The sequence below is a fragment of the Triturus cristatus genome, chromosome 11 (assembly GCF_964204655.1).
Source record: "Triturus cristatus chromosome 11, aTriCri1.1, whole genome shotgun sequence".
NCBI lineage: Eukaryota > Metazoa > Chordata > Amphibia > Caudata > Salamandridae > Triturus > Triturus cristatus.
This window is the reverse complement of record NC_140594.1, coordinates 372,893,823-372,921,609: the sequence shown is the minus strand read 5'-3', so window position 1 is coordinate 372,921,609 and position 27,787 is coordinate 372,893,823. Positions and strand designations below refer to the sequence as shown.

The 27,787-nt window shown below is 48.9% G+C and overlaps 1 protein-coding gene across 1 annotated transcript in view; it reads left to right on the top strand.

The window, feature by feature from the left end:
* Nucleotides 1-27,787, top strand: part of SNRNP200 (small nuclear ribonucleoprotein U5 subunit 200) — a 468,968-nt gene that overhangs the window by 91,725 nt on the left and 349,456 nt on the right. Inside the window, exon 4 of the mRNA XM_085634342.1 lies at nt 11,524-11,716. Within this exon, the coding sequence (XP_085490468.1) occupies nt 11,524-11,716 (193 nt within the window). The remainder of the gene's footprint in view (nt 1-11,523; nt 11,717-27,787) is intronic.

The following is a 27,787-nucleotide window of genomic DNA, read 5'->3' as shown; positions in this document are numbered from 1 at the left end:
CGCAGGGTGCGAGCCCTAAAAAGGGGCGCAATTATTGTACCTTGTAGTGCATCAACTTTGGATTTCAGTGGTGCTGAGGAGTGATCGCTTTGTGAGATAAGAGGTGATCCATTTTAGCGACAGTCAGTGAATCTCAGTAATCCAGTGTCTTTTGGAGCATAGGATGGTGAACGGTGTCAAAAGCAGATCGCTGATCAAGTAGAAATACAACTACCCAATTTGAATAAAAAGCAGTCTAGGAATTGTTCCTTATGTGTTCTGGTGCTTCAGTGCAATACTTGATGTACTGTAGGAGAAGTTTTTTTTCTTCAATGAATGAAGGTATTTGATAGATAGCGGTGTTTTGATGAATTTTCATAAAAATGGGCCATGAGAAAATCGGTAAAGGCCACATTTTTGTAGGCTTTATGGAGACAGTGTTTAGGTCACTTGGGAAGGTTCTAGTTGTTAACCAGTGTTTGTCTCTACCCACGATGGCAGATGAGCTATTTGATGAGGATATCATTGAATTTATGAGCCAAATGTGGGTTAACCTGTGATCTAGCTAAATCCCTGGCGTTCTTCGTACCAAACTCTTGAAGTTTCATTGGGTTGAGGAGTGCCTTGACTTGTGATGGATTAGATTTCCTTACTTTTCATCTCAGGGTATGTTTCCTAAGCTTGTGCTTTTGTAAGAAATTGGTTAACCAGGCAGTAGCTTAATTTCTTGGTGGGATTACATTTTGGGTCTGTTTGACTTTTGATAGAGACTTATAAATTCTGAAATTATTCCGGAGTGGGAGTATATCCTTGTTGCTGTTGAATTGCTTCAAGAGGCTTTCTAGCCCCTTTCTTTTTTATTTCGATGATTTTACTTCAGGCATAAGCAGCAGAGTTTTGGTGGCAAGGATGGGTTTGCATTGGATTTGAATGTCAGTTATAGTTCTTTTGCGGTAGAAATCTTAACAGGCTGATGGTTAGGGAAGTAGATTGTTGGGAGCAGAAGATGGTTACATCCAATTTTTGTCCGAGGTTACTTTCAGTTGCATGCTTTGTTGAGCTTTTGGTTTTTAGTACTGATGAAACGGGGATATAAACGCACATGATGGACAGTCCAGATGGCATGATAGTGTTCTGCCAATGAGCTGGCATGGTTTGATACAAATTTTGCATCTGGTGTATGCCCACTTGTGTGAGTGAGCCCAGAGATGAGTTGCAGAAAGCTAATAGAGTCTTGATTAGAGGGTAGGCAGTTTGATTACTCTGTAAGGCTTTTCAGACCAAGTTTTGAATGTCTCTGTGTATGAATAGGATGGGATGTTTTTAGAACGTCTCGACAATGAAGTCAAGGAAGGGCTCAGTGAAGGTCCGGTTTTACGGGTGGGGTCTGTAGAGGAGTATAAATGACCTCCAGCAGACTTTTTGAACTGACATATTGTATAGCCTGGGTGGATATTTTCATTTATAATACGTGGCACATCCTTACAATGCCAAATTTCTGTGAAGAACAGTAGGTCATTAGATCATATTTATTCTGACCATACATATTCATTGACCCAGCTTTAAAAATGTTCAGGATAAGTAATAAGTAGATTTGAGGGGTAGATTTGAGTGTATAGTGATTGAAGTAGTGGGTTCAGGTGGAGGAAACGCAAGATTTTACCTGGTTTGAGAGAGGTCAGGGTTGTAGTTTAGATAGTCCTGGTATGAAAGCATTCATGTATAGAAAACAAAGGATCAAAAACTTTTTAAACGATTTCATGGGAGTAGAAGGGAGGTAAGAGATGTATAGAAAACTGATTGGAAAAGGTGCTGGTGGTGGGGGGTAGGAGTCTTTGTAAGAAGGAGGTTGGTGTTGATACTTGGAAAGGAGGGTTTACATTCCTGGACGGATTCAAAGAGCGAAATACGTGTAGATTGCAGCAAAGTGAGAAGAGAGGTCACAGCAGTGGTTTGTGAGAGATGAAAGCAAGGAGTAGTGGCAGGAGAAGTAGGAGTGCTGAGAGTGGAGTCTGTAGTAGCGTGGCAGTGTGGTATTGGGAACTGTGAGACTGCTTGCACTATCTTGGTTTAGGGAAGGGAGGGGTATCCTGGAATTAGTTGAGGGCCAAAACCCCAGGAAGTGAATTAAAGTGGGGATTAGTAGCCTGTAGGGAACTATTGTCCCATTGGCTAACGAATCCTCCAGTCCCACAAACAATAAGATCGCATAAAAGTCGCACAGAAGACCCACTGTTCTCAGACCACTACTGGACTAGAAAGAAGGATGAAGAAGGAAAAGGGAGCATTGATCCCTGGACCTAGCATAGAGAGGCTACACTAAAAACTGGACTGCACCTCCTGAACCCGAGGGCAATTCAAAGAGAGGACTGAGCTGGCGCTGCCCTTGTGTGCCAGAACAGAAGGAGTGTAAGAAAGTGCCTCTTTTGCATGGTTAGTCCCCCACGTTTTCCCTGGTTGAAATGTAGTGCACAGGGTCCCAGTCAACCATGTCCTCTGTGCCAGTGCTTCTTCCCTAAAAATATAATCCCTAATTGGCCCTTCTGCCCTCTGTAAGTCGCTAGTTTATGGTACTGTGTGTACCTAGGCCCTGGAAGATGAACACCCCCTGGGATCCCCCTTACCGATACCAAGCCACTACCCATGAAGCTTGCATGCCCCTGTGAGGGAGAAAATGACAAGGTAAACATGGCAACCTGCCTGGGGCCATGCCAGCTAGCACTTAGGGCTGTGAGGCATGCTAGAGGGTTGACTTACCTAAGGCAGGGTGCACTATGCCACAGCCGAGGGCATATCTGCATGAGCAGATATACCCCAACAATATTGGGGTCCATTTCCTAATATTGTAAGGGTCAGTGACGCAATAGAGAGTACCAAAGTACTCTTCTTAATAAATCCACGCTGATGCGACTGTGGGATTTATTGTGCCATGCGCCTGAGGGCACATCATAGGTGGCCCCTGAAAACCTGCAAACCCAAGTGTGGTCTCTGACCGGCTTTAGGCAGCCAGGCACCACCAGACATGTTTCTGGACCCCTGGGTAGAGAGCCCCTTCTCTCTGGGACCAGAAACAATGCACATCATGGGCAGAGGAGTCCTGCCTTTACCCCCAGGACGGGCAAGTGCTCGAAGAGGGAAGCTTCAGAGGCTTGCTGCCTTTGTAATGTGACCCCCAGCCTCGGCTGCTAGCAGCAGATGGCAGCCCCTGGTTTACGCCCCCACTTTGGGCAGGAAAACTAAAGAAGAATAGGAGGTGTACCCACCTCTGCCAATTACACCCCTAAGGTGGGACAGGCGAGTTGAAGCACATCTTTCCATCACCGTCATCTTGAAGATAGGGGGACCCCTCCAATCAGGGCTAGGTCAGTGCCCCTCTCCCACCGTAGGGTGGCGTTATAGAGGGTGTAGTCACCCCAGGTAAGGTGCCCATTGGCAGTACCTGCTGCTTCCTTAAAACGTCCCTAAATATTGTATTTAGGTGGCTCCCCCAGACCTGGAAACTAGATCTGCGATGACTTAAGAAAGAAGACGACCCTGCCGAGAAGACTGAAGACGATGACTGCCTTTGCCCCAGCCCTACTGGCCTGTCTCCAGCTTCTGCGAACCTGTGACCTTACTTTTAGCCAGCGACTTCTGAAATCCTGGGAGGACTACTGCCTTCGAAAAAGACTCCAATCTACCGTGGACAGCCACCTGTCCAGAAGTAACCTACTCCAAGGACTCCGGATCCAGGCGGATACGCGTCTCCTAGCCACTCTGCACCCGACACTCACAGCCCGAGTCTGAGTGGCTCACCTGTGCAGTGAAGTTGTATCCAGCGTTGGCTGACTGCTCCTGACCTCCATGATTGCACCTGCAGTGTGAATCCATAGGCTCCCCTGACCGCGACTGGCTCTGGTGAGAAGACTCCTATGTCGATAGGCACCCCTGCACCTAAAGCCCCTGGGTCTTGGGGAGCTGAACCGACGGTGCCCCTGCATCTCTGCTTACCTCTTCTGTTATTGGTCTTCCTCCTGCAACTTCTGGCACCACATCTGCAGCTTCTTTGCCGAAAGAAGAATCCCCATTGAAAAGCATTGGGTGCCCGAGGTCGAAATTGCACCCTGCACACGGCCACCCCTCTGTGGCTGGTGTATATTCGGGGCTGCTTTGTGGCCTCCCTCTACTTAACCTAACCCCCAGAGCTTGGCTCCTACAACTGATCTATTTACCTGCAAGCAGTGTGGCTCTAGGCACCTCTGTCTCCATTGGAAAGCATTGAGCTGAACTCTGATTTTGACCTCTGCAAATGGCTGTCCCTGTGCTACTGGCGGTGCAGTATTTGTACTTACCTAACTCCTGGCACTTGCTGACTTGAGGCTCTGGAGACCGGGATTGTATGTGCAGTACTTACTTGTTTAACCGCAATATTGTTTTCCCTATAGGATAACATTGGACTGTGTTGAAAAGTTTCTATGTGTCGATTTTCAAAGTGAAAAGTAATTTAATTAAAAACGTACTTTCTTATTATGAGAACCTTGGTTTTAAAATAAAGTACAAGCAAAGTATGATTTTTTTAAATTGGCCTGAATCTCCTTATTGAGTTGTGTGTCTATTATTGATCACTTTTGTGCAATACATGTCTTAACACTCCTGTGTTAGGCCTAAGGCTGCAAGCCCAAACTACCATTAATAGAGCACTTTGGGTTTTACATTGAGTACACTATTGGGGAACCCTTGGACTCTGTGCACGGTATTACCACCTAGTGGCAACATCATATACAGAGCAAACTTCCTACAAGGAGTGACTCAAAAAGTCAGTGTGCTGACTCCCTGTTGCAGGTACAGGGCCACAAAAGCTGAAGAAAGACTGCACTGGTGAGAGTCCAGCAGTACAGGCTCCCCTGACCGCCGCTGGACAACAAAGTGCCAGCTAGTAGATAGTCCTGACCTGCCTCAGGTATCCCCAAGTCTGTGGGACCTGTGGCCTTCGTCTAAGTGAACCCTGGTCCTCCTGTAAGAAAGAGACACCTGTGGACAACCGCTGAAGACTGCTGTAACCAGAGACCCTTCGACCAGTGGCAACTGGACCAACACTGGACTGAACTGAGGCATTGCTGGAGATTGAGTCCTAAGGCTGGAGATAACCCCCTGAAGTTCGTAAACCCCAGGTTGGCCCTGGAGTATGTACCACATCCCTTCCACAGCTCCAGCATCTTCAACATCCTTTGCACCTTCTCAGAATCCTGCATCCCCAGCATCGGTATCACTTCTTGGCTGGAACCCCGAGGAGGCTCCAGGAACACACACCACATCTCTCCCACAGCTCCAGCATCTTTGGCTTCATTAGCATCTTCTCAGCATCTCCAATCTCCATCATCAGGACCACTTCTTGGCTGGACTGCGATCCTGGTGGGATCCTCTCTGAGGACTCTAAGACCACTGGACCCAACAGGTAGCTGTCTCCCTGAACCTAAGGGGTCCCTGTGACCGTCTCCTGGCCCGTTGTGGTCAGTCCAACAGAGGATTGATAGATCATACTAACCTGTTGGCTCAGGAGCCACAATGCTGAATTCAAGGATTTATTGGAACTTAAATAATTTACTTAACTTTTAAAAATCATATTCCTGATTTCCTCTCAATAAATATTTGTTGCTTTGGTATCGAATTTAAGATAAAAATCCTCTCAATTTTTTATAAATTGGTGTTTAATTTGTATTGTTGTGCTTCTTACTTACCTGTTGTGCTTTTACATCTAAATGCTTTACACTTGTTCTTTTGATTAACCATGACTGGTCTGTGCCACAGCTACCCTGGACTGTCATGCCCCGGAGTCCTGCCTGCCCCGGAGTCCTTTCCTGTCGAGTGTATGGGCGTGCATAAAAGGAGCGTAAACGCTCCCGAACGCGCTTAGCGTTCTAGTTCTGGGCCCCATTTCCGTCCGCAGACACTCGCCTGACTTCCGGTTGTTGCTTCCTGTTTCCGTAGTGTGTGTGCTTTGCCGGCGTTCCCTTCACCGGAGCGCGAGTAATCCTCCTTCGAGCCTTTTGATTGTTGGTGCCATCAGTAGGACTTCAGGTCCCCTTAGCTATTCCTTCCAGCTGTCTTCCCATTGCTAAGAAGAAGATAGCAGGTACAACGAACGCGGAGTCGCGTTCACATCTCCGCCCACTGGGTGTTTCACCCGGAATCTCGGAGCCATCGAAGCCATCACCTTTCCAAACAGAGCTTCGTATCCACGCTCTGTATTGACAAACAAAGAGGCATTTACTTCTTTGCCTCGCATCCATTCCCCTTTTTGTTTCGCTCCTTGATAGTTATCATTCCTTTTTGTTAGTCCTTCCTCAGCCCCGTCTACTCTTGTGAGGGTTCCTACTTTAAGTAATTATTTAGTGAGAAGACGTGGGAAGACTTGTGTGAACCACTCGGTGATAACAGATTGCAGCTTCTGAATCACGGTAACGGCGCTTTGGCGCTGCCTTTTGTTTCTACGTTAATGAAAGCCCCGATCTATGTGTGAAAAGTCAAAGAACTGTGTGAATATTAATTGTGGTTCACTGACCTATATGCCTTACCTCTACATTAGATGTAATCCATCTACTGGTAGCTGAGGTAATCCTTACACGTTCCTGTTTCACCATATCATAGTGGGGGTAAGTGGGGAATCCTACACGTACATGAGTGATAGTGATGAAAAGCAACGTCAGCCGGAATACAGGTCTTTCTTTTGTGCAGGATCCTCTTTAAGGTTGTGCTACGCATGTACTGGTCATCTGGAATAGGCAGCAGGATACAGTAGTGTCCTTACCGGCTTGGCAGTAGAATGGTATGTGAGACAAGGAGTTGGAATTAAGACATTGGAGAAGTCTCATGCTTGCAATACTGCATTTACATTTTTTTTCTCTGCAGTAATATTCAGCCTCATCTGCACCATACGTGGAGCCCTTGGTCTTCCTGAGGTTTTCCCGCCTTCCCTTGTTTTGTTTCCCTGTTTTCCCCGGGTGTGCCCTCTGTTTCTCTAGAGTTTGATAGAGTCGGGGGGTCGCCGGGGAAGGCTGTGGTATTCTCTCCGGATTCCTGGCGCTCCTGCGGAACCTACTGGTATTCCTTACATGGACTGAGCGAAAGGATTTGTTAAAGAAATCTAATTGGGCTTGATAGATATTGTGACAGAATTACTTAGTGAGGTCTCACAACCACACACCATAATAATCCACTTTCCAACACTCCTATTTTTTGGTTTTCTCTGCCTTGCTCCGTGTCAGAGTAAGTAAAAAGTAAATGCTAGTCTTGAAAAATCAGTGCCTGGGGGCCCAACTTGCAACCACCGGCTTAAATGAAGCACTATCTGTCCTGCAGGAGGAGGGGCAGGCAGACTTTGCCTTAGCCTGGGCCATTGGAATTGTGCAATTCTGCAAAAGCAGCTTTATTAGCAAAATGATGGTGTTGCCTCATTTGCCACAGAATCCATCATTTGCTGCATAATCTACTGATTTTAAGAAAAAAAATGTCTCTGGCTCAAATGGACTAAAAGTTAGTAAAAACGTTGCAAGATATGTTCACACTCCGTTGAAGGCCCTTTGTAAAGATTAACTGGTCATCTTTTAGTTGCTTAGTTCTCTATTTGGTTGTTAAACTGGTACTAATTAGGCGAAATAATTGCCCAGGCAGTATTATCATTGTGTACAAATTACAAAATATGTAATGCAATCAGCAAAATGTTAGGGTTATGCCACAGAATTTTCCTTTCTAAGTGGCAAAATTGTCAAACCCGTGTAGGAAGCTGGGGTTTTGTTGCAGAAACTTTGTGTGTGTACTGGGTTCTTGCTAACCAGGCCCCAGTGTCGGTGTTCCTTCCCTGAATTGTTCTGTTGTTTTTTTTATTTTTTTTGTAAACAGACTTTATTCAGAAGATTGCAAGTACACAAAGTAGCCAGTGGTATTGGAGCACTTAGCTTGTGACCAGTAACAGATACAGATATCGATGAGCATGGATGTTGGGCGATTATTTCCTGGTGCAGATTCCTCCATGCGTAGCCCATGCGGAAATCGTGATAAAGTACAATGTTCAGGTTCGATTTCTCAGGGAAGTTATGCGCTGTGTCGGTAGGATTAGGAGATCTGCATCTCAATAAGTTGTCTCAGACCTAACTCAATTAGATCACAACAAACAATAACCAATAAGAATAACACCCCCCCTCCCTTCCCCTCCCACCTACGCAACCACCCCACCCCACCACCCCCCTCCCGGCATGGCGCTCGGTCGCCAGTAATTTCGTGGAGGATCATACCCATCCATGTAGGACAACAGGTACAGTAATTCCAATAGGGAGACATCAATCCCATAGATAAATTGTTCTGTTGTTTTTCACAATTGGCACAACTCTGGCCTACCTAGAAGTCCCTTGTAAGGGGTACCTATGGTTCCAAAGGGCATGGTAACCAGAGAAAGGCCTCTGAGGGCTGCAGCATGTATTATGCCACCCTCAGAGACCGCTCACCAAAAACACGCACCACTGCCATTGCAGCCTGTGTGTTTTGGTGCAGATAAATGCGAAGAGTCGACATGGCACAAATCCCTGTGTATCATGCCTACCAGTCACTGCATGAGGCATAGGTAAGTCTCCCTTAAGGCAGGTAACACTATACCTCATGTGTGGGCCTATTATATGTGCAGTAAAGCCATTTAAGTGTATATGGTCTGGAAACTTGTAATTCCGAGTTTCACAGCACCATAATGGCTTTTCTGAATCCTGGGATGTTTGGTATCCAATATCTCAGAATAATAAACCTGCACTGATTCTAGTGTTGGGTTTATTAACCCTTGCACTCAGGGGTCCCTTCTAGAGGAGACCTCTGACGTAAATCCGCCTCTGTTGGTTTCCCTGACAGGTAAACACCAGCCTGCCACCACGAGACAGGTTTCTGGACCCCTGAAGTGCGATCCCTTGCTCTCTGGGTACAGAAACAAAGCCTTTACTGGGCAAAGGTCCTAACTCCTCCCCCAGGTCAGGAAGGGCTGAGCAGCTTTAAAGGCTCTTCCCCCTTTGCACTGCAACCCCCGCCCCTCCTGCTGTCTTCTTCCCATTTTAGGTGGGAAGACAGGCAGGAAAAGTTAGCAATCCCGAGAGGTGTGCCCACCTCTGCCAACCCCACCCATCAGGTGGGGGAGGCGAGGTGAAGCCCACTCCTCCGTACCCACCATCTTGCTGATGGAGGACCCCCACCACCCATCAGGGTTAGGGAATGTGCTTACTCCCCCACGTGGGACGAGCACATCATGGGTGTAGTCACCCTAAGGTAAGTAACCCATTGGCTATTACCTCGACACCTCTAAAACGCCCCTTAAATACAGTATTTAGGGGGCATACCTAAACCCAGAAAGCTAGATTCCTGCAACCTAAGAAGGACAGGAGAAGTTGCAGAGGAGACTGTAGAGAAGAACTGACTTGGCCCCAGCCCTACTGACCCATCTGAAGTTTTCAGATATCCTGCGCCAAAACTTGACTTGTCCTACAGCCAGCGACCTCCAGGACCCCTGGGAGTACTGACTGCCTTCAACAAAGACCGGATCTTCTGTGAACAGCGGCTCTGTTCAAAAGAAACTTTATGCCGGAACCACCACTGCACCAGTCACTTACGGCTCGAGTCCAAGTGACCAACCGGTCCCAGCGAGGTCCCCCAGCGCTTCTGGGTCCACAGTGGGTTGACCCCTCCAGGACTACCCACATCGCCTGCAGCATCTGCACGGAGACACCCCCCCCACCCCCGAGTAGCCCAGTAAGATGAACCCCAACCTCAAAAGGCACCCCTGCATCCGGCTGCCCTGCGCCCTGGAGAAGAGGACCTGAGGTACTCCTACGTCCCGGAACCCCCCATCTCACCTGCCCAGCTGTTGGTTACTCCCGGTAGACTTCCTCGGCTGGGCCTGCAGCTAAGATCGAAAACCGGCAACCTCCATATGATTGCGTTGAGCTCCCGACACCTCCTAAGCACCCTGCATCCGGCTGTCCCCGCACTGCTGGTGGTGTGGACTTGGTGCCAACCTGGGACCCCTTTTGCCCTGACCTTAACCCTAGGAGCTTCTCTCCCAAGACCTGCCAGTGAGCAGCCCCCAACCGAGGTGCTCTCTAGCCCCATTGGTTAACATTGACACCCTGCATTCTGCACCTGGCCGCCCTAATGCATCTGGTGGTGCACTTTGAGTGCCAACCTGAACCTTGGTTCTACGCCCCAAAACTTCAATCTTAAACCAGTTTTACTCACCTGTAAACTTAACACTTAGTTTTCTCCATAGGAATGAATGGTGGGTTTTCTCTTAAAATTCTTCTGTTGAATTTTCTTGTACTGCAACAAAGAGTAACTTAGGCCCTCATGAGATTTAACCTGTTGATCGATGTCCTGAGTTGTTTGAACTGTGTTAGGAGTGTGTTTCATACCAAACTAGGGGAAGTAATCTAAAAGTAATTGCAAGCATTTTTTTTTACCAGTTTACAAATCGTTTTCTCAACTGTAAAAGTAATCTGAATGTTTCTACCAATTCAGTATTCACTGTACTACTGAAAGTAACATTGTATGAAAAGTTTCTTACCTGCTACTAAGTATATCTTGATTCTAGAAATAACAAAACAAAGTAACAACTTTTTATGCAAATAGTTGGTCTTGATTCAGTCTTTGTGTGTGTAACATTTCTTACCTGAGTGTGTAAAACTAATGATTAACACTACCCTCCTGATCAGCCAGACTGCTCAACCACACTACCACGAAAGAGAGTAAGGTATTATCTACATTAGCCTCTGCTATACCTCTGGGGAGCCACTGGACTCTGTGCACACTATACCTTACTTTGGTATAGTATATAGAGAGCCAGCTTTCTACACCCTGCAGCATAATTTGGTGCTCCCCTGCCACATAATTACAGTGGCCCTCGAAATCATGGACTGCTCATAAAGTGCTGGTAATAACGAACAGACACATGCATGAATTATGTAATTATGAAACACAACATATCTAGTGTATGTAATGTAATCTATTTTTCCTAAAGGTAAAACAGTAGTTCTTAAAGCAGAACTTTATCACTGTTGCAAAAATAACTTGGTCATGGTGTGTTTAAACTCCATGTAACTTGAATGAACTGTGCAAAGATGTAATGGAAGTCTCCGCACCAGGTGCATTTACTTATCTTTTTCTTACTGAAAGGAACCTCAGAAGTACATGAACTCATATTTGCATTGTTTTATCAGAACTAGTTTATCACTTACAGTATAGGTTAACTAAGATGGATTAGTGAAAAGGGACAGTTTAAATATGATTTTTTTTGTTTAAAGCACAGCTTTCTTAGTTGTCCTGCAACTTTCTTATCACTGCGCAGATTTTGGACTAGTGGCACATTTTCTACAGATTTTTAAAAGTTGAACTACCTGCAGATTTTTTGCCTTCTCTATCTATATATTCAATCTAAATCATTGACAAACTCTCTTTGACCTTAACTGAATTGTTTTTGCATTTATCCATGTCCTTATTTTGTCTTCAATAATGGAGTTTTTTTCCAAAAACTTTCTACAGCCCCGGGACATTCTCTGTGGAGCTGCTGATGAAGTCCTTGCTGTCCTAAAGAATGACAAACTACGAGACAAGGAAAGGCGCAAAGAGATAGAGCAACTGCTTGGGCAGACGGATGATACTCGGTACCATGTGTTAGTAAACTTGGGCAAGAAGATGACTGACTACGGAGGTGACAAAGAAATCCAGAATATGGGTAAGGAATACTCTGACTGCTTGACAAGGTGATTTGTGACCTTAGAAAAGTGCTCCAGAGGGACCCTGTCAGTTAGCCTCTACCATTCATGTTTTTTGCTGAGATCAATGCATCCATTCTAGCATCAGTAGGATACCCCATTGCACAATTTCCTATAGTATTTCACCTAACACTAAAGAACTACCTTGTTATATTGTGTTACGTAGTTCTTGTGCTTCAAGAAAGTGTTTTATACATGTTTATTATAAGCACAATAATAAAGGGGAGCACTGCAATCATTGCCAAATGCCCAGCAAACCTTTTTGCATTTTATTCCCCCATATTTGGTTAATGCCCTCCCTAATTCCTAAATGTAAATTTCTTCGAAAAAGTAGTTTCTTTTTTATATTTTGTATCTACTTAGTCATTTGCCAATTTATCCCCCAGCCGCAGTGGCCTTCAATAGTAGAAAACAGGAGAACAAGAAATTAACCCCTCTGTAAACTTGTTCTTCCACAGCACCCATAGCAACCACTTTATAGGTTGTCCTCTGTAATTTCTATTAATCTTTAGCTTATTATCTGTTTTTTACCACTCCGTGTTCAGTCTCCCTACTGGCATTCGGGTGATTTTTCACTTCTGCTGCATCTGTGTTGTGCAACTTTTCTCATTGTCTAATGCTCTACCAAAGCCATCTCCTAGGGAGGAGATAAATGAATTACACATCAACAAGGAATTGGCACAATTTCTCAATGCTCATTTACGTCTGGATCCGTCACAAAACGGATTCAAAAGTAATTGCAGCATTGACTCCGCCTTATTTATAGCAGCTGATCACATTCCCCGGTAGGTTGATTCTGGGGGAGCAGCTATTCTGGTCTTGCTTGATCTGTCTGCTGCCTTTGACACTTTACCTCCATTTACTTTGATGAAAACGCTGAGACAATCAGGAGTGTGCCGTGTTGCAGTAAAACTGCTTGAATCCTTCCTGACTGATAGAACTCTCCCGGTCAGCTGTGGCGATTTTAGGGCCTACCCATTCCAGCTCCTGTGTGGGGTCCCTCAGGGATCCTCGCTGAGCCCTCTGCTCTATAATTTGTACGTTGCCCCTTAGTCAAGTTAGTGCGCTCCTTTGACTTTCAGGTTTCCTACTATGCAGACTATACCCAAACCATAGTCTCCATCTCTGATGATTTGGATGATGTGGCCAAGAAATTCAGCTTGTGTATGGCTGCTATCAGCTGTTACATGAAGGCCAACGGGCTTAAAATGAATGGGAAAAAAGGGGATGTCCTGTTTTTTGGAGCTAAGAATTCCATTTGGTCGAACTCCTGTTGGCCTAAAACCTGTGGGGTGCTCCCTGTGCCAGTTAGTACAGAAAAACACCTGGGGGTGATCTTTGATAATACATTGGCCTTCGGCATTCAGGTAAATAAAATGATAGGCACATGTTTCTGGATTATCAAGACCCTAAAGAAAATCCTCCTTTTCTTGACCCAGAAATTGACGGCTGCAGTGATCATAGCGTTTATTAAATCTCGCCTGGACTACTGCAATGCCCTCTATTTGAATGTAAACAAATATTCCTTGAGCAAACTGCAGATGATTCAAAGCACGGCCGCTACATTGCCTCTCCACCAGAGGGGCGCAGACTACCTCAGGTCTGCCTTCAGATGGTTTACCCCTAGCATGTTATGAAGACCTGCCGGGCAAAGAAAAGCTGCGATCCCCAGGTTTCCTAAGAACAGAGAGGTGGGGGAGAGGGAGGAGGGTTGCTTTTTCGGTGGCAGCAACCCTCCTGAGTTTATTATGATGGTTGGTTCATATCTTTTGTTTTGCAGGCAGGGTAAAACTTGGCTCTTTAGGTCTTCTTATTTGGCAGGGCCTTCTTTCTTGGGGTGGGTGGCCTGCTGGCTTCTCCCTGTGTGCTGATGTGTCTGACCATAGCACTTTGATGCCTTATGGTTATATGCGCTTCATAAAATATATATATACAAATAATGATCGACCAACCACTCCACTGCTCTTGGATTATCCTCTTTGAGTTCTTATTCCCTTATCCTATTTGCAGACTCATCCTGGATCAGCCCAGCTCAGGCATTGTTCACTTGTGTCACCCTCCCAAAAATAGTTTTTTCCCCTTTCTAGTAAGGCAAAGGACTGCAGAATGGCTGTCCGAGTCATGGTAAGCCGTGGACATGTATTTAGGTGTTAATGACCACCCTTGCTGAGAGTACTGGTCTGCAGATCCAATTATAAAACTTTGTCCTAGCTGGGACATATTTGTTCGCTGTCAGGTTATCCCCATCTCTTTTTTGTGAAACCCATTGTGACCTGCCAAGCATGACCACTGGACATTTCTTGTGCTCAGTGCTGTCCCTAATGCACACACATTTAAACTTTTCTTGATCACACCTTCAAAACTTGGGAGCAAGGTCACCTCTCGTGAAGAAGCAGAAACCTCTGCTCTGTGGAAGTAACTGCTCCTGCTAGCTTGGATGGTTCTCTGAAGTGAGGGTAGTTGGTTTCCAAGTTTTTGATTTCACAGTTAAGACTTCCCGGAATACTAATAGACCAGTGGGAACACCCCATTGTAGCGATAGCGTTGCAGAGCAGTCCAAGGCTTACTCAAGGGAGATGGTGTGGGCTAGTATTCTCCATTCACAATACATAATAATAACACTCAATAAATGATTGTTCAGTCTGTGCTTTTTCTTTTGAAAAGGAAAAAGTACATTTATTACTCGCACACTACTATTCAGCAATTTACAAATATACACAAGCTGATGGAAATGCTTTGGATGACATTGCATATTCAATCTTACCCCTCCCACAGGGAGGTCTAGATCGACAAATCAAATGGCAGAACATTACTTTTATTAGTAATGCAAAGATGGAATATCATTATGAATGAGCTTGCAGTTAATATGGGCAATAAAGTATGTTTACTTGGCATATGAGCGGTTGTCACTGTCATTACTTCATTAAAGCATTCACAAGAAAATATGTCTAGGCATGTGTAGGTGATTTGTGTTATCTGTTGCTTTCAGCCTGAAATGTCACTTTCAACATAGCCTCTGAAGGCAACACTATTATAATCACAGCATTTATGTATTTATAGTTCTCACCTCTTGAAGGTGTTTGCAGCATCAACACTTGAAAGAAGAATAAATACACTGCATTCTTACACAGTCCCTGAAGGACATCACTTTGGTAAATGGACATGTGTAATTACCACCTTTCACCCCTAGAGGGTATCTGTTAATATGAAAAACTCATATTGACATTTTTGCAGCGTGAATCTTTCTGGATTCACTATGCTGTGCATTATTCCGCGATCTTGTGGTTGGGTCCGGATTCGTAGTCTTTCCTTTGTTTTTTTTTTTTTTTTTTTTGTAGCCCAGGTGGGCGTCGACGTACACCATTTGGTGCACCTCCCGTGACGTCGTCGTGCTTCCTGCGGAAGTCCCACCTTTGGGGCGCCATCTTCAGATTCTTTTTTCCGCCGTTGGGTCTGGATCGTCATCGGGAAGCTCCAGAATTACACTCGAAGGAAGAAGGAAGAAAAGCGAGTTTCATCGATAGAAACACTAGAAGATATCAGGAAAGGAAAAGATTTCATCAGGAGCGCGAAGAAAGGAGGACCAGCGCCCTGTTCTTCGACGGCCTTGGAGAATGCACGCTCAGAGACCCTGAGCGCAATGGACAAGACGCCATTCAAGTTCTGCCCAAACTGCCACCACAAGTTCGCGCAGAGAGACCAGCATCCGGTCTGCAACCTCTGCCTACCGGTCGATCACCAGAGTATCGACTGCAACGCCTGCTTAGCCTTCGCGCCGAAGACACTCAGGGTGAGAGAGCGGCAGAAAAGGGCCAACGCCAGCATGGATGGCAAGGGGAAACCCCCGACGCTCTACGCTCTGGGCCTCTCTTCGGACGACGAGGACAACGTCGCCGAGACAGCCGAAAACTTCACGGTCGTAGAGACCGACAAGAAAAAAGAAGACGAGGTAAGAGAATCGTCGAGCGCAAAACAGAAAGTACCTCGACAACACGAGGGTGACTCGAGAAAATCTGAGTCAAAGTCCACGAAGGGAGCCCCGGCGCCGAAAACTTCGACGTCCAAAGGGGGAACCACGGACAAGAGGCCGAGCGGATCCTTAGATAAGGACTCCCTGGTGCCGAAAGACGCCGAAAGGCAAGGGTCGTCGAAAGCATCCCATGAAACGGGCCGATCGACGCAGAAAGAACGTTCGACGTCGACGCAAGTTTCATCGAAAAGACCCGCGGTCGATGCCGAAAGCATCTCCGAGATGGAAAAAAAAGAAGAGGCGGCTCGAGGCCGAAATGGAGAACATCCTTCAAAGAAAGAAGGAGTTCGACGCCAGAATGAAGGAATTCAAGATTCCAACGGTTCCATCAGCGGACGTCGAGGAGGTCGAAGACGAGTTCGACGCCGAAGGGCTGACAAGGGAACTCGAAGAGGAAGAAGAGCCCTATTATGAGGGAGAAGCCGAGGAAGAAGACCAACGGTCGTTCTACGAATCGGCGGCATCTACCAGCAACGACGTCGAATGGCACGATCTCGACACCGAAAACCCGGAGGAGCCCGTGGACACGTACCCTTCGAGGCCTTCGCCACCCGACGACATCGGGGTCTACAATATGGTGGTCAGGAGCGCAGCAATGGCCTTCGGCGTCTAACTCGACGAGGAGAAACCGAAAGCCGATTTTCTCGTCGAGACACTGCTCCCCATCCAGACAAGGAGCCAGTTCCTCCCCATGCTACAAAGCGTGATGAATCAGGGGAGAGAAGCCTTTAAGGAACCTGCAACCTGCCGGTCGATCACGCCCAGGACAGAGAAGAAATATAAGCACTCCTCCCTGGACCCCCCTTACATCAAGGGTAGTGTGACCGCTGACTCCATCATAGCCTCCACGGCCAGGAGAAGGGCCAACGTACCAGCAACTTCGGGCCCGCCCCCGGATAAGGAGAGCAGGAGGATTGACCTCACAGGAAGAAAGGTCGAGAGGAACGCCGCTATGCACTGGCGCATGGCGAATTCAAATGCACTCCTCAATAGACACCAATACCAGCACTGGGATGAGATGGGGGAGTTAGTAAAGCACCTCCCCGAAGAATACCGGCAGAGAGCGAATCACCTGATAGATGAAGGCAAAAACATCGCCAACTCCTGTATAAAGACGGCGTTGGATGGGGCAGAAACTTCGGCAAGACTCATGGCCATAGGGGTCACAGAGAGGAGGCATGCATGGCTAAGAATCTCGGGATTCAAACTGGAAGTGCAGAACAACATCCTTGGCACCCCCTTCAATGGAGAGACACTGTTCGGAGCAACAGTGGACGACAAGCTCACCCAGCTGAAAAAAGAAAACGAGACGGCGAGGTCCATGGGGGCCCTGCAGCTGAGGGGAATGAGGCGAGGAAATCCCTCGAGAAGACCCTACGGTAGGGGAGGAAGCCAGCAGGGGACGTCGCACCAGGCGTTCCAACAAGGTCAGCAGGGTGAAGGTCACGGACAAGGTCAGCAGAAGCAAAACTGGCAATATCAAGCTCGGGGCCAGTCCTTTCGCGGGAGAGGGAACGGACGTGGCCAAAGGAGGAGAGGGGGCGAACAGCCCTCGACGAAGTGACTCAGCACGCAAGAGGACGCCTACCCTCGCCAGGACCCCAAGGGGGAGGCGCAAAAAAGGGTCATCAGGGGGAAGAGAAAATTCAAGAGCCTACGAGCATACGACACCAGTAGGCGGGAGACTGAGGTTCTACCTTCAGGAGTGGCGGCGTATAACCACAGACAAGTGGATACGGAACGTTGTGCAGTACGGGTACTGCGTAGATTTGGAGAAAAGACCTCCAAACAGGAAACCAAGGGGAAGACTGAGATCGGCCCAAGAACTGGCAATACTCAGAGAAGAAACGCGGAAACTCCTGCAAAAGGGAGCCATAGAGACAGTGCCGTTCAGAGAACGCAACAAAGGGGTCTACTCAAACTACTTCGTGGTTCCGAAGGTAGACGGAGACCTCAGACCCATACTAGACCTCCGTTACCTAAACAAGTTCATCAGAACGCAAAGGTTCAAAATGACTTCACTGCAGGAGGTTCTGCCACAAATAAGAGAAGGGGACTTCATGGTCACCGTGGACCTCAAGGATGCCTATCTTCACATCCCAATAAACAGAAGGCACAAGGGCCTTCTAAGATTCAACATCGAACAAGAACACTACCAGTTCACGACCCTGGCCTTCGGATTAAAATCAGCACCAAGGGTCTTTACAAAATGCCTGTCGGCGGTAGCGGCGCACCTACGAAGGCAGGGAATACATGTCTACCCCTACTTGGACGACTGGCTGGTCAAGGCAAACTCACGCGGAAAGTGCGAGAGGCACGCAAAACGCGTAACAGACACCCTCACAAATCTGGGATTCTCGATCCACTGGGGAAAATCATCGATGGAACCGGAGCAGGTGAAGATTTTCCTGGGGGCAAAGATCAACTCCCGCAACAGCACGGTAGTGCCCAGCGAGAGGAGGACAGAGGCTCTACTGAAGGAGGCGAAGCTCTACCAGAAGGGGCGAGCTCTGACAGTGAGGGCTGTGAGCAAGATGATGGGGATGATGGCGTCCTGTATCCAGCTGGTGCCGAATGTACGCCTGCACATGAGACCATTCCAGGAATGGCTACAACAACAATGGTCACAAGCAAAAGGAAGCTGGGAAGATCTAGTGGTTGTTACGCACGCAGTGCAGGAGGAGATAACTTGGTGGAACAGAGACAACATAACAGCAGGGAGAAGCCTGACACCACCAATCCCAACAGTGACCATTACCACGGACGCATCGCAGAAGGGATGGGGAGCGCACATGGACAACCTCAGAGTGAGGGGTCTATGGGCCCCAGCAGATGCGGTCCGCCATATCAACTACCTCGAGTTGAAAACAATCCTGCTAGCCCTGAAGGCATTCCAGAGGCACCTGTTCAACAAGAGGGTGTTGGTCCAAACAGACAACACCACGGCGATGTTCCACATCAACAAACAAGGGGGGACACAGTCGTTCCCGCTCTCATCCCTAGCTCAGGAGATTTGGAGATGGGCCATACCTCTCAGGATAGATCTACTGGCAATTCACCTACCGGGGAAGGACAATGTGGAGGCAGACTGGCTAAGCAGGCAGACCTCAGCATCACACGAGTGGGAGCTCAATGGCCAGGAGACGGAGAAAATCTTCCGGAGATGGGGGACTCCCACAATAGACCTTTTTGCAACACGCCACAATGCAAAATGCCAAAGCTTCGCGTCCAGGCAACCATATCAGCTATCCAAGGGAAATGCCCTATGGATAAGCTGGTCGAGGACATTTGCCTACGCCTTTCCACCGATACCCCTGTTGCACAGAGTGCTCGACAAGTGCAGAACCAGCAACATGACCCTGATCCTGGTGGCTCCGCAGTGGGCGAGGCAGACATGGTTCTCACAAATTCAAGAAATGGCACAAGGCGACCCATACAGGTTCGAGAGGAGGAAGGACCTGCTCTCAATGCAAAACGGAGAGGTCCTGCACCCAGAGCCAGAGACCCTCAACCTGGCGGCATGGCTCCTGAAGACCTAGAGTTCGCACACCTAAGATTGCCGCCGAGCACGATGCGAGTGCTACGGGAGGCAAGGAAACCAACTACACGAAAATGCTACAGCGCAAAATGGAAGAGGTTCACTGTGTGGTGCCGGAAAAAGGGCCTGCAAAACAGAATGACAAGAGACTCAACAGTACTGAGGTACCTCACACACCTTCTAAAGAGTAACCTCTGCTCGAGCTCACTAAGGGTACACCTAGCGGCCATCGTGGCCTACACCAGAGGTGAAAAAGGTGGAAGTTTCTTCAGCTCGCAGGTGGTGAGGAGATTCATGGAGGGAGCCAAAAGGATGGGCCCCCGAAAAGGTTGCCGCCGCCGGCATGGAATCTGAATGTGGTAATGACGGAGCTCATGAAGGCACCGTTTGAACCCATTCACAAGGCAACACTGCAGATGTTGACTATGAAAACAGCCTTTCTGGTGGCCATAACCTCACTACGCAGGGTGAGCGAGCTTCAAGCACTAACGCTGCAGGAACCCTACATTCAGATTCACAAAGATAGAATTGTCCTGAGAACTGACCCACACTTCATGCCCAAGGTAGTGTCGGCGTTCCACATAAATCAGGCTATCCAGATACCAAGTTTCTTCCAAAACCCGACTACAAACGCAGAAAAGGCACTGCACACCCTCGATGCCAGAAGGGCGGTGATGCACTACATTGAGAGAACCAAGGAACTCAGGAAGTCGAAACAGCTGTTCGTGTCCTTTGCTACTAGCTTCTTGGGTAGACCAGTGACTAAGGGCACCATCGCAAGGTGGATTGCCCTCACTATTCAATTCTGCCACAAACAGGCTGGACAGGAGCTAGCGGAGGGGCCGCAGGCTCACTCCACAAGGAAGAAAGGGGCCACCGTGGCCTTCCTGGCGAACACGCCCATCCAGGACATATGCCTCGCGGCAACTTGGGCATCTGTGCACACGTTCACGAAACACTACTGCGTGGACATTCAGATGAACAAGGAAGCACAGGTTGGGCAGAAGGTGCTTCAGCACATTTTCAACGACCAACGCTCATCTACCACCCAGCCGCCACAGAACTAGGAAAACCGCTACAAAATCGATGCACAGCATAGTGAATCCAGAAAGATTCACGCTGCAAAACGAATAGTTTCTTACCTGTCGGTGTAGTTTTGCAGCTTGAAGATCTTTCTGGATTCACTAGCGAACCCACCCACCTCCGCCAGGAAGATGAGGCTGGAGGAAGAGGGGGTAAAATGGAAAAGATCAAACCAATACAAACATACAGATAAAGGGACAAGAAGGATTAAACAATCGCCTAGGGTTAAAAAAAAAAAAAAAAAAAAAGAGGAAAGGAAAAAAGAACCCGAAGATGGCGCCCCAAAGGTGGGACTTCCGCAGGAAGCACGACGACGTCACGGGAGGTGCACCAAATGGTGTACGTCGACGCCCACCTGGGCTACAAAAAAAAAAAAAAAAAAACAAAGGAAAGACTACGAATCCGGACCCAACCACAAGATCGCGGAATAATGCACAGCATAGTGAATCCAGAAAGATCTTCAAGCTGCAAAACTACACCGACAGGTAAGAAACTATTCGTTTCAGGTCACAGCTAGTTGCAACCATCACCTTTGTACCTTTCCCCAGCAATTAAGCAAAAGTTCCAACCTAGAAAAGCTTGAAAAATGTTTGGAACCCTTGTGGGGTCATCTTTTTACTGTCCCAGCCAACTTAGGATGGGGTCCTTTTAACAGTGCTTGGGGGAGGCTGGGCAGCTCCCCCACATTTTTTGTACCCCTTTGGTGGTGACCCCTCTCTCCTGGGGCCACCACAAAGCTCAAATGAAGGATTTTTGCTGACCAATGCAGGCAAGACTAGCAGGACATTATAGTGTGCTCCTCCGCGCTTTGTAGTGAATTTTTAAACAGCAGCTCTCCCTCTGCGCTGGGGAGAGCCACGCCCGTTTCCTTTGTTTTTTCCTATGCACGGCCTAGTGCCGTGATCAGGGGGCGCATTATATTTTGGAGAGCAGCTTGAGAAGCCCACCCCCGGCTGCTCCCCGCCCGTTCCCCACTCGACCAGCGCACTCACGTGCTGTCTGTCATGGGAGACATTGTGAGAAAGTGCCCTCTTTCTTGCATGGTATGCCCCCACTTTTTGCTGAATTGCTGATGTGCTTTGACTGAGTGTGCCGTGGGCTCCTGCCAATCAGGTACCCAGGGCCTGTGTTCCTTCCCTAAAACTGCATTGAAGCCTAAACCCAATTGGCATCTCTAGCCACATGTCAGCCCCTGGAAAATGGTATCATAGGTACCCGGGGCACTGTGACCAGAGAAGGCCCTAAGGGCTGCAGCACTTATTGTGCCACCCTTAGAGGCCCTGTACCCTGACACACACACACTGCCTTTGCAGGCTGAGTGTCTTGGTGCAGAACAAAACAGAGTCGACATGGCACCCATCCCTGGGTGTAATGCCCACAAACCACTGCCCTGGCATACATCAGTCATCCCTCTAGCTGGGTGCCCTATGCCAGTGGTGTTGGTACAGGTGCATGAGCCCTGTACCCCTACAGTGCCCAAGACCATTCCTGGGCCCTGTAAGTGCAGTGCTGCCATTAAAGAGTATATGGTGCTGGGAGTTTGTCGTTACGAACTCCACAGCACCATAATGGCTACACTGAAGACTGAGAAGTTTGGTATCAAACTTCTCAGCACATTAAACCCGCACTGATGCCAGTGTGTGATTTAATGTAAAATGCATTACAAATGGCATCTTAGAGATGCCCCCTGAAACTCGACCAACTCCCAGTGACCTGACTGAGTGGCTGCCTAGGCTGCCACCACCAGACATGTTTCTGGTGGACCCCTGGGTCGAGAGCTTGCTGCTCTTGGGGGCCTGAAACAATGCACATCCTGGGACGAGGTGCCAAGCCTCCTCCCCCAGGATGGGCAGGGTTCACGGAGGAGAAGCTTCAAAGGCATGCCGCCTTTGTGAGCCTCTCAAGATCATTTGCTGCTTTCAGCAACTGGTTCTACCCCCACTTTGGGCGGGAGAACCGGCGGGAAAACACAAGTGAGGAAGTGAGGTGTGCCCACCTCTGCCAACTCCACCCATAAGGTGGGGGAGGCGAGGTGAAGTACAACCTCGAGTCCCTGCCATCTTGGGGATGGTGGGACCCAGCCAACCAGGGACAGGCTCCTGCCCCCCTCCCACTGGAGAGTGGCAGAATAGGGGGTGTACTCACCCCAGGGAAGGGACCCATTGGTCCCTGCCCTTTACCTACCTGTAACACCCCTAAATTTAGTATTTAGGGGCACCCTGAACCTTGCTTCATCAGATCCAGCAACAACAAGAAAAAGAAGATAAGAAGAAGGACGAAGAGCCATGCAGAGCTAACAAGAGGATGACGCCCACTGACTTGGCCCCAGCCCTACAGGCCCGTCTCCCCTTGAACCTGCTCTTGCAAAACCCCGGCGTGTCCAGCGGACAGCAACCTCAAAAACCCCAGAGTACCTGCCTCATATACTGCATTCATACATACACACACGCACCAAACATTCATACATACACACACACACCAAAGATTAATTAAAAAAACTAAAACACACACACTTACCTGCAGTTCTGCCGTGTAGGTCCCAGGAGGCTTGGGACTGCTGCCTTCCCTCATTGGCGGGAAGGCAGCAGTCCCAAGGTCATCACAGAGTGGGAAGGGGTCAGTGAGACTGCTGAACCCACCCCATTTTGAGATGAAGTGTCACTGATTGAGACACTCGACCAGGGGCTCTTCAGGGCTTAAAACTGAAGCGCCTCCTCAGTGACGCTACTTCCCTCGTCACTGAGAGGAGGGCCTCAGGGACCTTTGCTGAGCTGAGGACTCACGCCCACAGGAGCTTTCCTCAGCCCTGCAAAGTTCAGCTCAGGCAGCAAGGAACCTGCGCATTAGCCCATGACTAGCTCCAGGCTGCCTGACCTGAAATGAACAAGTCTGACAGACACTGTTTGTGAGGGGCAAAAGGTGGGGGGTGCTCCTCATCCCCAATGGACCAGCCACGGCTGGTACTGGGCCCTACTGGTGTCGCCGAGTGGGAATTCGGTTGCAGAGCGCATCTGTGGGTGTCTCATGCCCTGCCCATTCGATGTGAAGCCCCTTGTACATCAATTGGTGGCTTTGTGGCACAACAGGCTCTCAACTCAATGATGACTCGGTCCTATGCAAGGATCGGTCCCTGACCCGCATCACCCTGCATCGGTACCCAAAGTCTTTTCAGGGAACACGAGAGGCCAGGGCGCACTGGAGCAGTTGCACAAATAAGGGTGGGGAACCCACAGCCACGTGTCCGGCCACACCACCTGTAGGGTCCACGGGATCTTCTAAGCTATCGCTTCACAGACAGCTTTTCAGAGGTCCCCGAACCTCCATGATCTTCAGCAGGCTTAGCCCACAGTGTGCATTTAGCTACAGACATGATGCTTAAGTTCCGCTTAAAAAGATACCCATGACTTGCCTCACCCTGCGGAGTCAGCTAGAAGGACATCAGGGTGATGGGAGTCACCACTTATCTCCGACTGGGGGACGGAGAAAGTAGGGCCTGTCCCACATCGTGCCCGTGTCCCGGCAGGCCACTGGCCCGACTTGCCACACGCCCACGCTGACCCACTACACCCGCCACGGTATCTGGGCATATCAGCAGGGGTCGAGGGAGGCCCAGGTCGCCGCTGGTAGCGTCTGCCCCTCAACAAAGTCAAACTAATACCTCGGATGGCTCCTGCCGCTGGATTAGTCTGGATGCAGTGGGCGGAAACGGAGCTCCTCTAATCTGTGGCTGCCATGTTGGACGGCCCCGCCACGCCCCATAACCGATCTAACATTGTTTTCCATTGTATTCTGCAATTGTGGTGAGAAACGGAAAATGAATAAAAATATTGAAAAACCAGTTCAGTAGTGTCAGCAACTTCTTTTTGTCTTCTTCATATAGTGATCTTTTAAAAAGTGTACATTTGTTTAGGACGCCTTTTTTACAGAGACAATCTGTTTGTATACCTTTAAAGGAAATCTTGTAATAGCTTTTTGATTGGCTGATTGGAAAAGGTATGGCATTATGGTTTTGTGATGGTTAAGTACTATAATAATGATATATTCTGATGGATACATCTGCCAGTGGATTCCTCACCTTGTGAATATCCCCTGCGCCAGCATTCCACGGAACTTTTCTTCCCCAGCATTCCACGTCGACGTGGGCGACGTCATAATACACCGGCTCCGCTCGCGACCCCTATCGACGTCACCGGAGCCATAAGAAGCCCACGTCGGCGTGATGACGTCAGTTCCCTTTTTTTCGCGCCTTCGACGCGCAACGGTTTTTCTCCAGTGCTACTTTGTAGTTTGGTCGTGTATATCGGTTTATTCGGCTATGTCGTCGACTAGGAAGTCGGGCTTTAAGCCCTGTAGGGAGTGTGGAGGCCTAATGTCGATAACGGATCCACACCAGAATTGTTTATGGTGCCTTTCCTCGGAGCATGATATGGAGGAGTGCGGATGCTGTAGAAGCATGAACCCGAAGGCACTCAAGGAAAGGAAGACCAAACTCTTTATGAAGAAGATTGGTGAAGAGAAAAGAGGGAGGAAGAAGGAGAGATCGAAGAGGGAGTCATCGACTTCGAAGTCGTCGAGGTCGAAGAAACACCATAAGAAGAGTAAACCCTCTCGACGTCGATCCTCGAAGTCCAAGAAATCGAAGTCGAGGTCGAGGTCGGCGTCGTCTCATCGACGTCGGAGCAGAGGTTTGTCTCCTTCTCCTTCTCCTTCGAGGTCGCCGGAAGGTTCTCCTTCGAGGAAGCAGACTCCGATTCAGTCTCCTGCGAGGTCTTCGGCTCCGTCTAAGACGTCGACTCCGGTTCGTGTGGAGTCGGATGCTTCTATGCATGAGGAGCAGGAAGAGTCGGTTCCAGTACCTGAAGATTCGGAGGCTCCAGTGGAGGATATTGCGGAGCCGGTGCCGGAGGCCCCACAAGAGGTTCCTTTGCCTCAGTTTCCGGCCCCAGGTACGGATTCGGCTAATTTCTTGAATGCTATGTATGGCATTTTTAATAGGGCGGCCTACCCATCCGGAGCACCAGCTGGTCCCGTGGGTCCGATGGCCTTTACAATGGGGGTGCCACAGCAGTATGCTCAGGCCCCCTTTATGCCCTTTATGCCGATGGCGCCTTCTTGGCAGTTTCCGGCGCCTTCTGGGGATCCGATTCGACCTCGGAAGGTTCGGGAGGCTTCGGAGCCTCCTTCGACGCCAAGACTGGCTCCATCGACGCCGAAGCAGACTCCATCGACGCCAAAGCAGACTCCATCGACGTCGAGGCTGACTCCATCTGCGCCGTGTCTGGCGCCGTCGACGCCGGTTCCTCTGGTTCCTCCGACGCCGCTTACGACGTCGCTGACGTCGGTTCCCCGAATCCGGTCGAGGAGGGAAGCCCAGAGGGTGTTGGAGGAAAGAAGATATCGAGAGGTGGAAGAAGGCCAGGTCGATTCTTCTTCGGACGAATTCGAGGGCATTGAGGAAGCCAGTGGGCTGGATACGACCCCAGAGTGGGAACACGCATCTGCCAGGTCTTCTCCTCCTCATGAGTTGGCTCCCTATCACGTGGTGATAAAGAAAGCAGCAGAGCTTCTGGATTTACAGCTGCCTTCTGTGGAGTATAAGTCCAACCTACTCACAGAAGTGTTACATTCTCCAACTGCGACATCGGAGCCTTTGCTACCTTTCAATGAGGCCATATTGGAGCCGGTTTTAGAGGTATGGAAGAAGCCCCTTTCTTCTCCTGCAGTGTGTAGACAGGTGGCAAGGAGGTACAAGGTTGCTCCAGGGGACCCTGACTTTTTATCCTCTCATCCGTCCCCGGACAGTTTGGTTGTGCAGGCTTCTTGCTCCAAGCATGCTTCCGGTGCCTTTCCTCAGTCTCCAGCTGACAGGGAATCCAAAAAAGCTGATCAGGCGGCCAAAAAGACCTTTTCAACAGGAAGCATGGCGTTGAAATCCACTAATGCTACATGCCTGCTGGGGCGTTACGTGCACGCTCTTATGGATTCCATTAAGTCCTTGGCCCCTAAGTTGCCTGAAGGGGATAAGTCATCCTTCATGGAGGTTATAGCTGACACTCAGGCGGCTGCCAGGCAAGTTATCCAGTCAGGGTTGGATACTGCGGACTCCGTGGCAAGGATCATGGGGTCGTCTGTTGCTGTAAGAAGGCAGGCTTGGCTCCGTAACTCTGGTTTCTCGACGGATGTTCAGGCTACTCTGGTCGATCTTCCATTTGATGGTCAGAAGCTGTTTGGGGGGAAGGCGGACTCTGCCCTTCAGCGTTTTAAGGACAGCCGATTGACTGCAAAATCCTTGGGTCTGCAAGTGCCGCCAAAGGGTTCGACCTTTCGGAAATTTAGGGGCTTTGGGCGATCGTCTTTTCGCTCTTACCGGCAGCCCCAGCAGCAGCAGCAGAATCCCCTCTATAAGTCCTATAGAGGGAGACAAAGGGGTCGGAGAGGTTCTGGTCGCAACCCCTCTTCTTCCTCCTCCTCCTCTGCTCCCAATGAGGCCTCAGGGAAGCAGCCCTAGATCCCCCATCCCGGTTCATGTAAGTCCTGTCGGGGGTCGGGTGTCCTACTTTCTACGGGGTTGGAAATCGGTTACATCAGACCTTTGGGTTTTGAACCTCGTGGAGACTGGGTACGCCCTTCCCTTTCGGGAGTTTCCTCCCCCTTACCCTCCTTGCCAAGGTTATTGCTCGGAAGACCACCTGCTTCTCCTGCAGAAAGAAGTTCTAGCCTTGCTTCAGAAGGGTGCAATAGAGGTGGTTCCGGAGCAGGAAAGGGGTCAGGGATGCTACTCCCGGTATTTTCTGATTCCCAAAAAGGACGGCAGATTGCGTCCGATACTGGACCTCAGAATCTTGAACTTTTACCTGAAACAGGAGAAGTTCAAGATGCTGACCCTTGCGCAGGTTCTTCAAGCGTTGCAGCAAGGAGACTGGATGATGTCGCTCGACTTGCAGGACGCGTACTTCCATGTCCCAATCCTGAAGTCGCACAGGAAGTATCTCCGGTTTACGGTTGGGTCGCAACACTACCAATTTGCGGTTCTCCCGTTTGGTCTTACTACCGCACCTCGAGTCTTCACCAAGGTGATGGCAGTGGTGGCTGCTCATCTCAGGAGGTCAGGTGTCCCGGTTTTCCCTTACCTGGACGACTGGCTTCTGAAGGCAGAGTCCCCAGAGATGGTGCAGGGTCATCTGCAGGTGACATCTCAGCTGTTATTCGACTTGGGTTTTTCGATCAATGTGCCCAAATCTCACCTGGTGCCCTCTCAACGCAACCTGTTTATAGGGGCAGTACTGGACACTACTGTGTGTCGAGCATTCTCTCCTCCTCAAAGGATTCTCGACATTCAGGAGATGGTCCCTTTATTCCACAATGGAGCGGTTGTTCCAG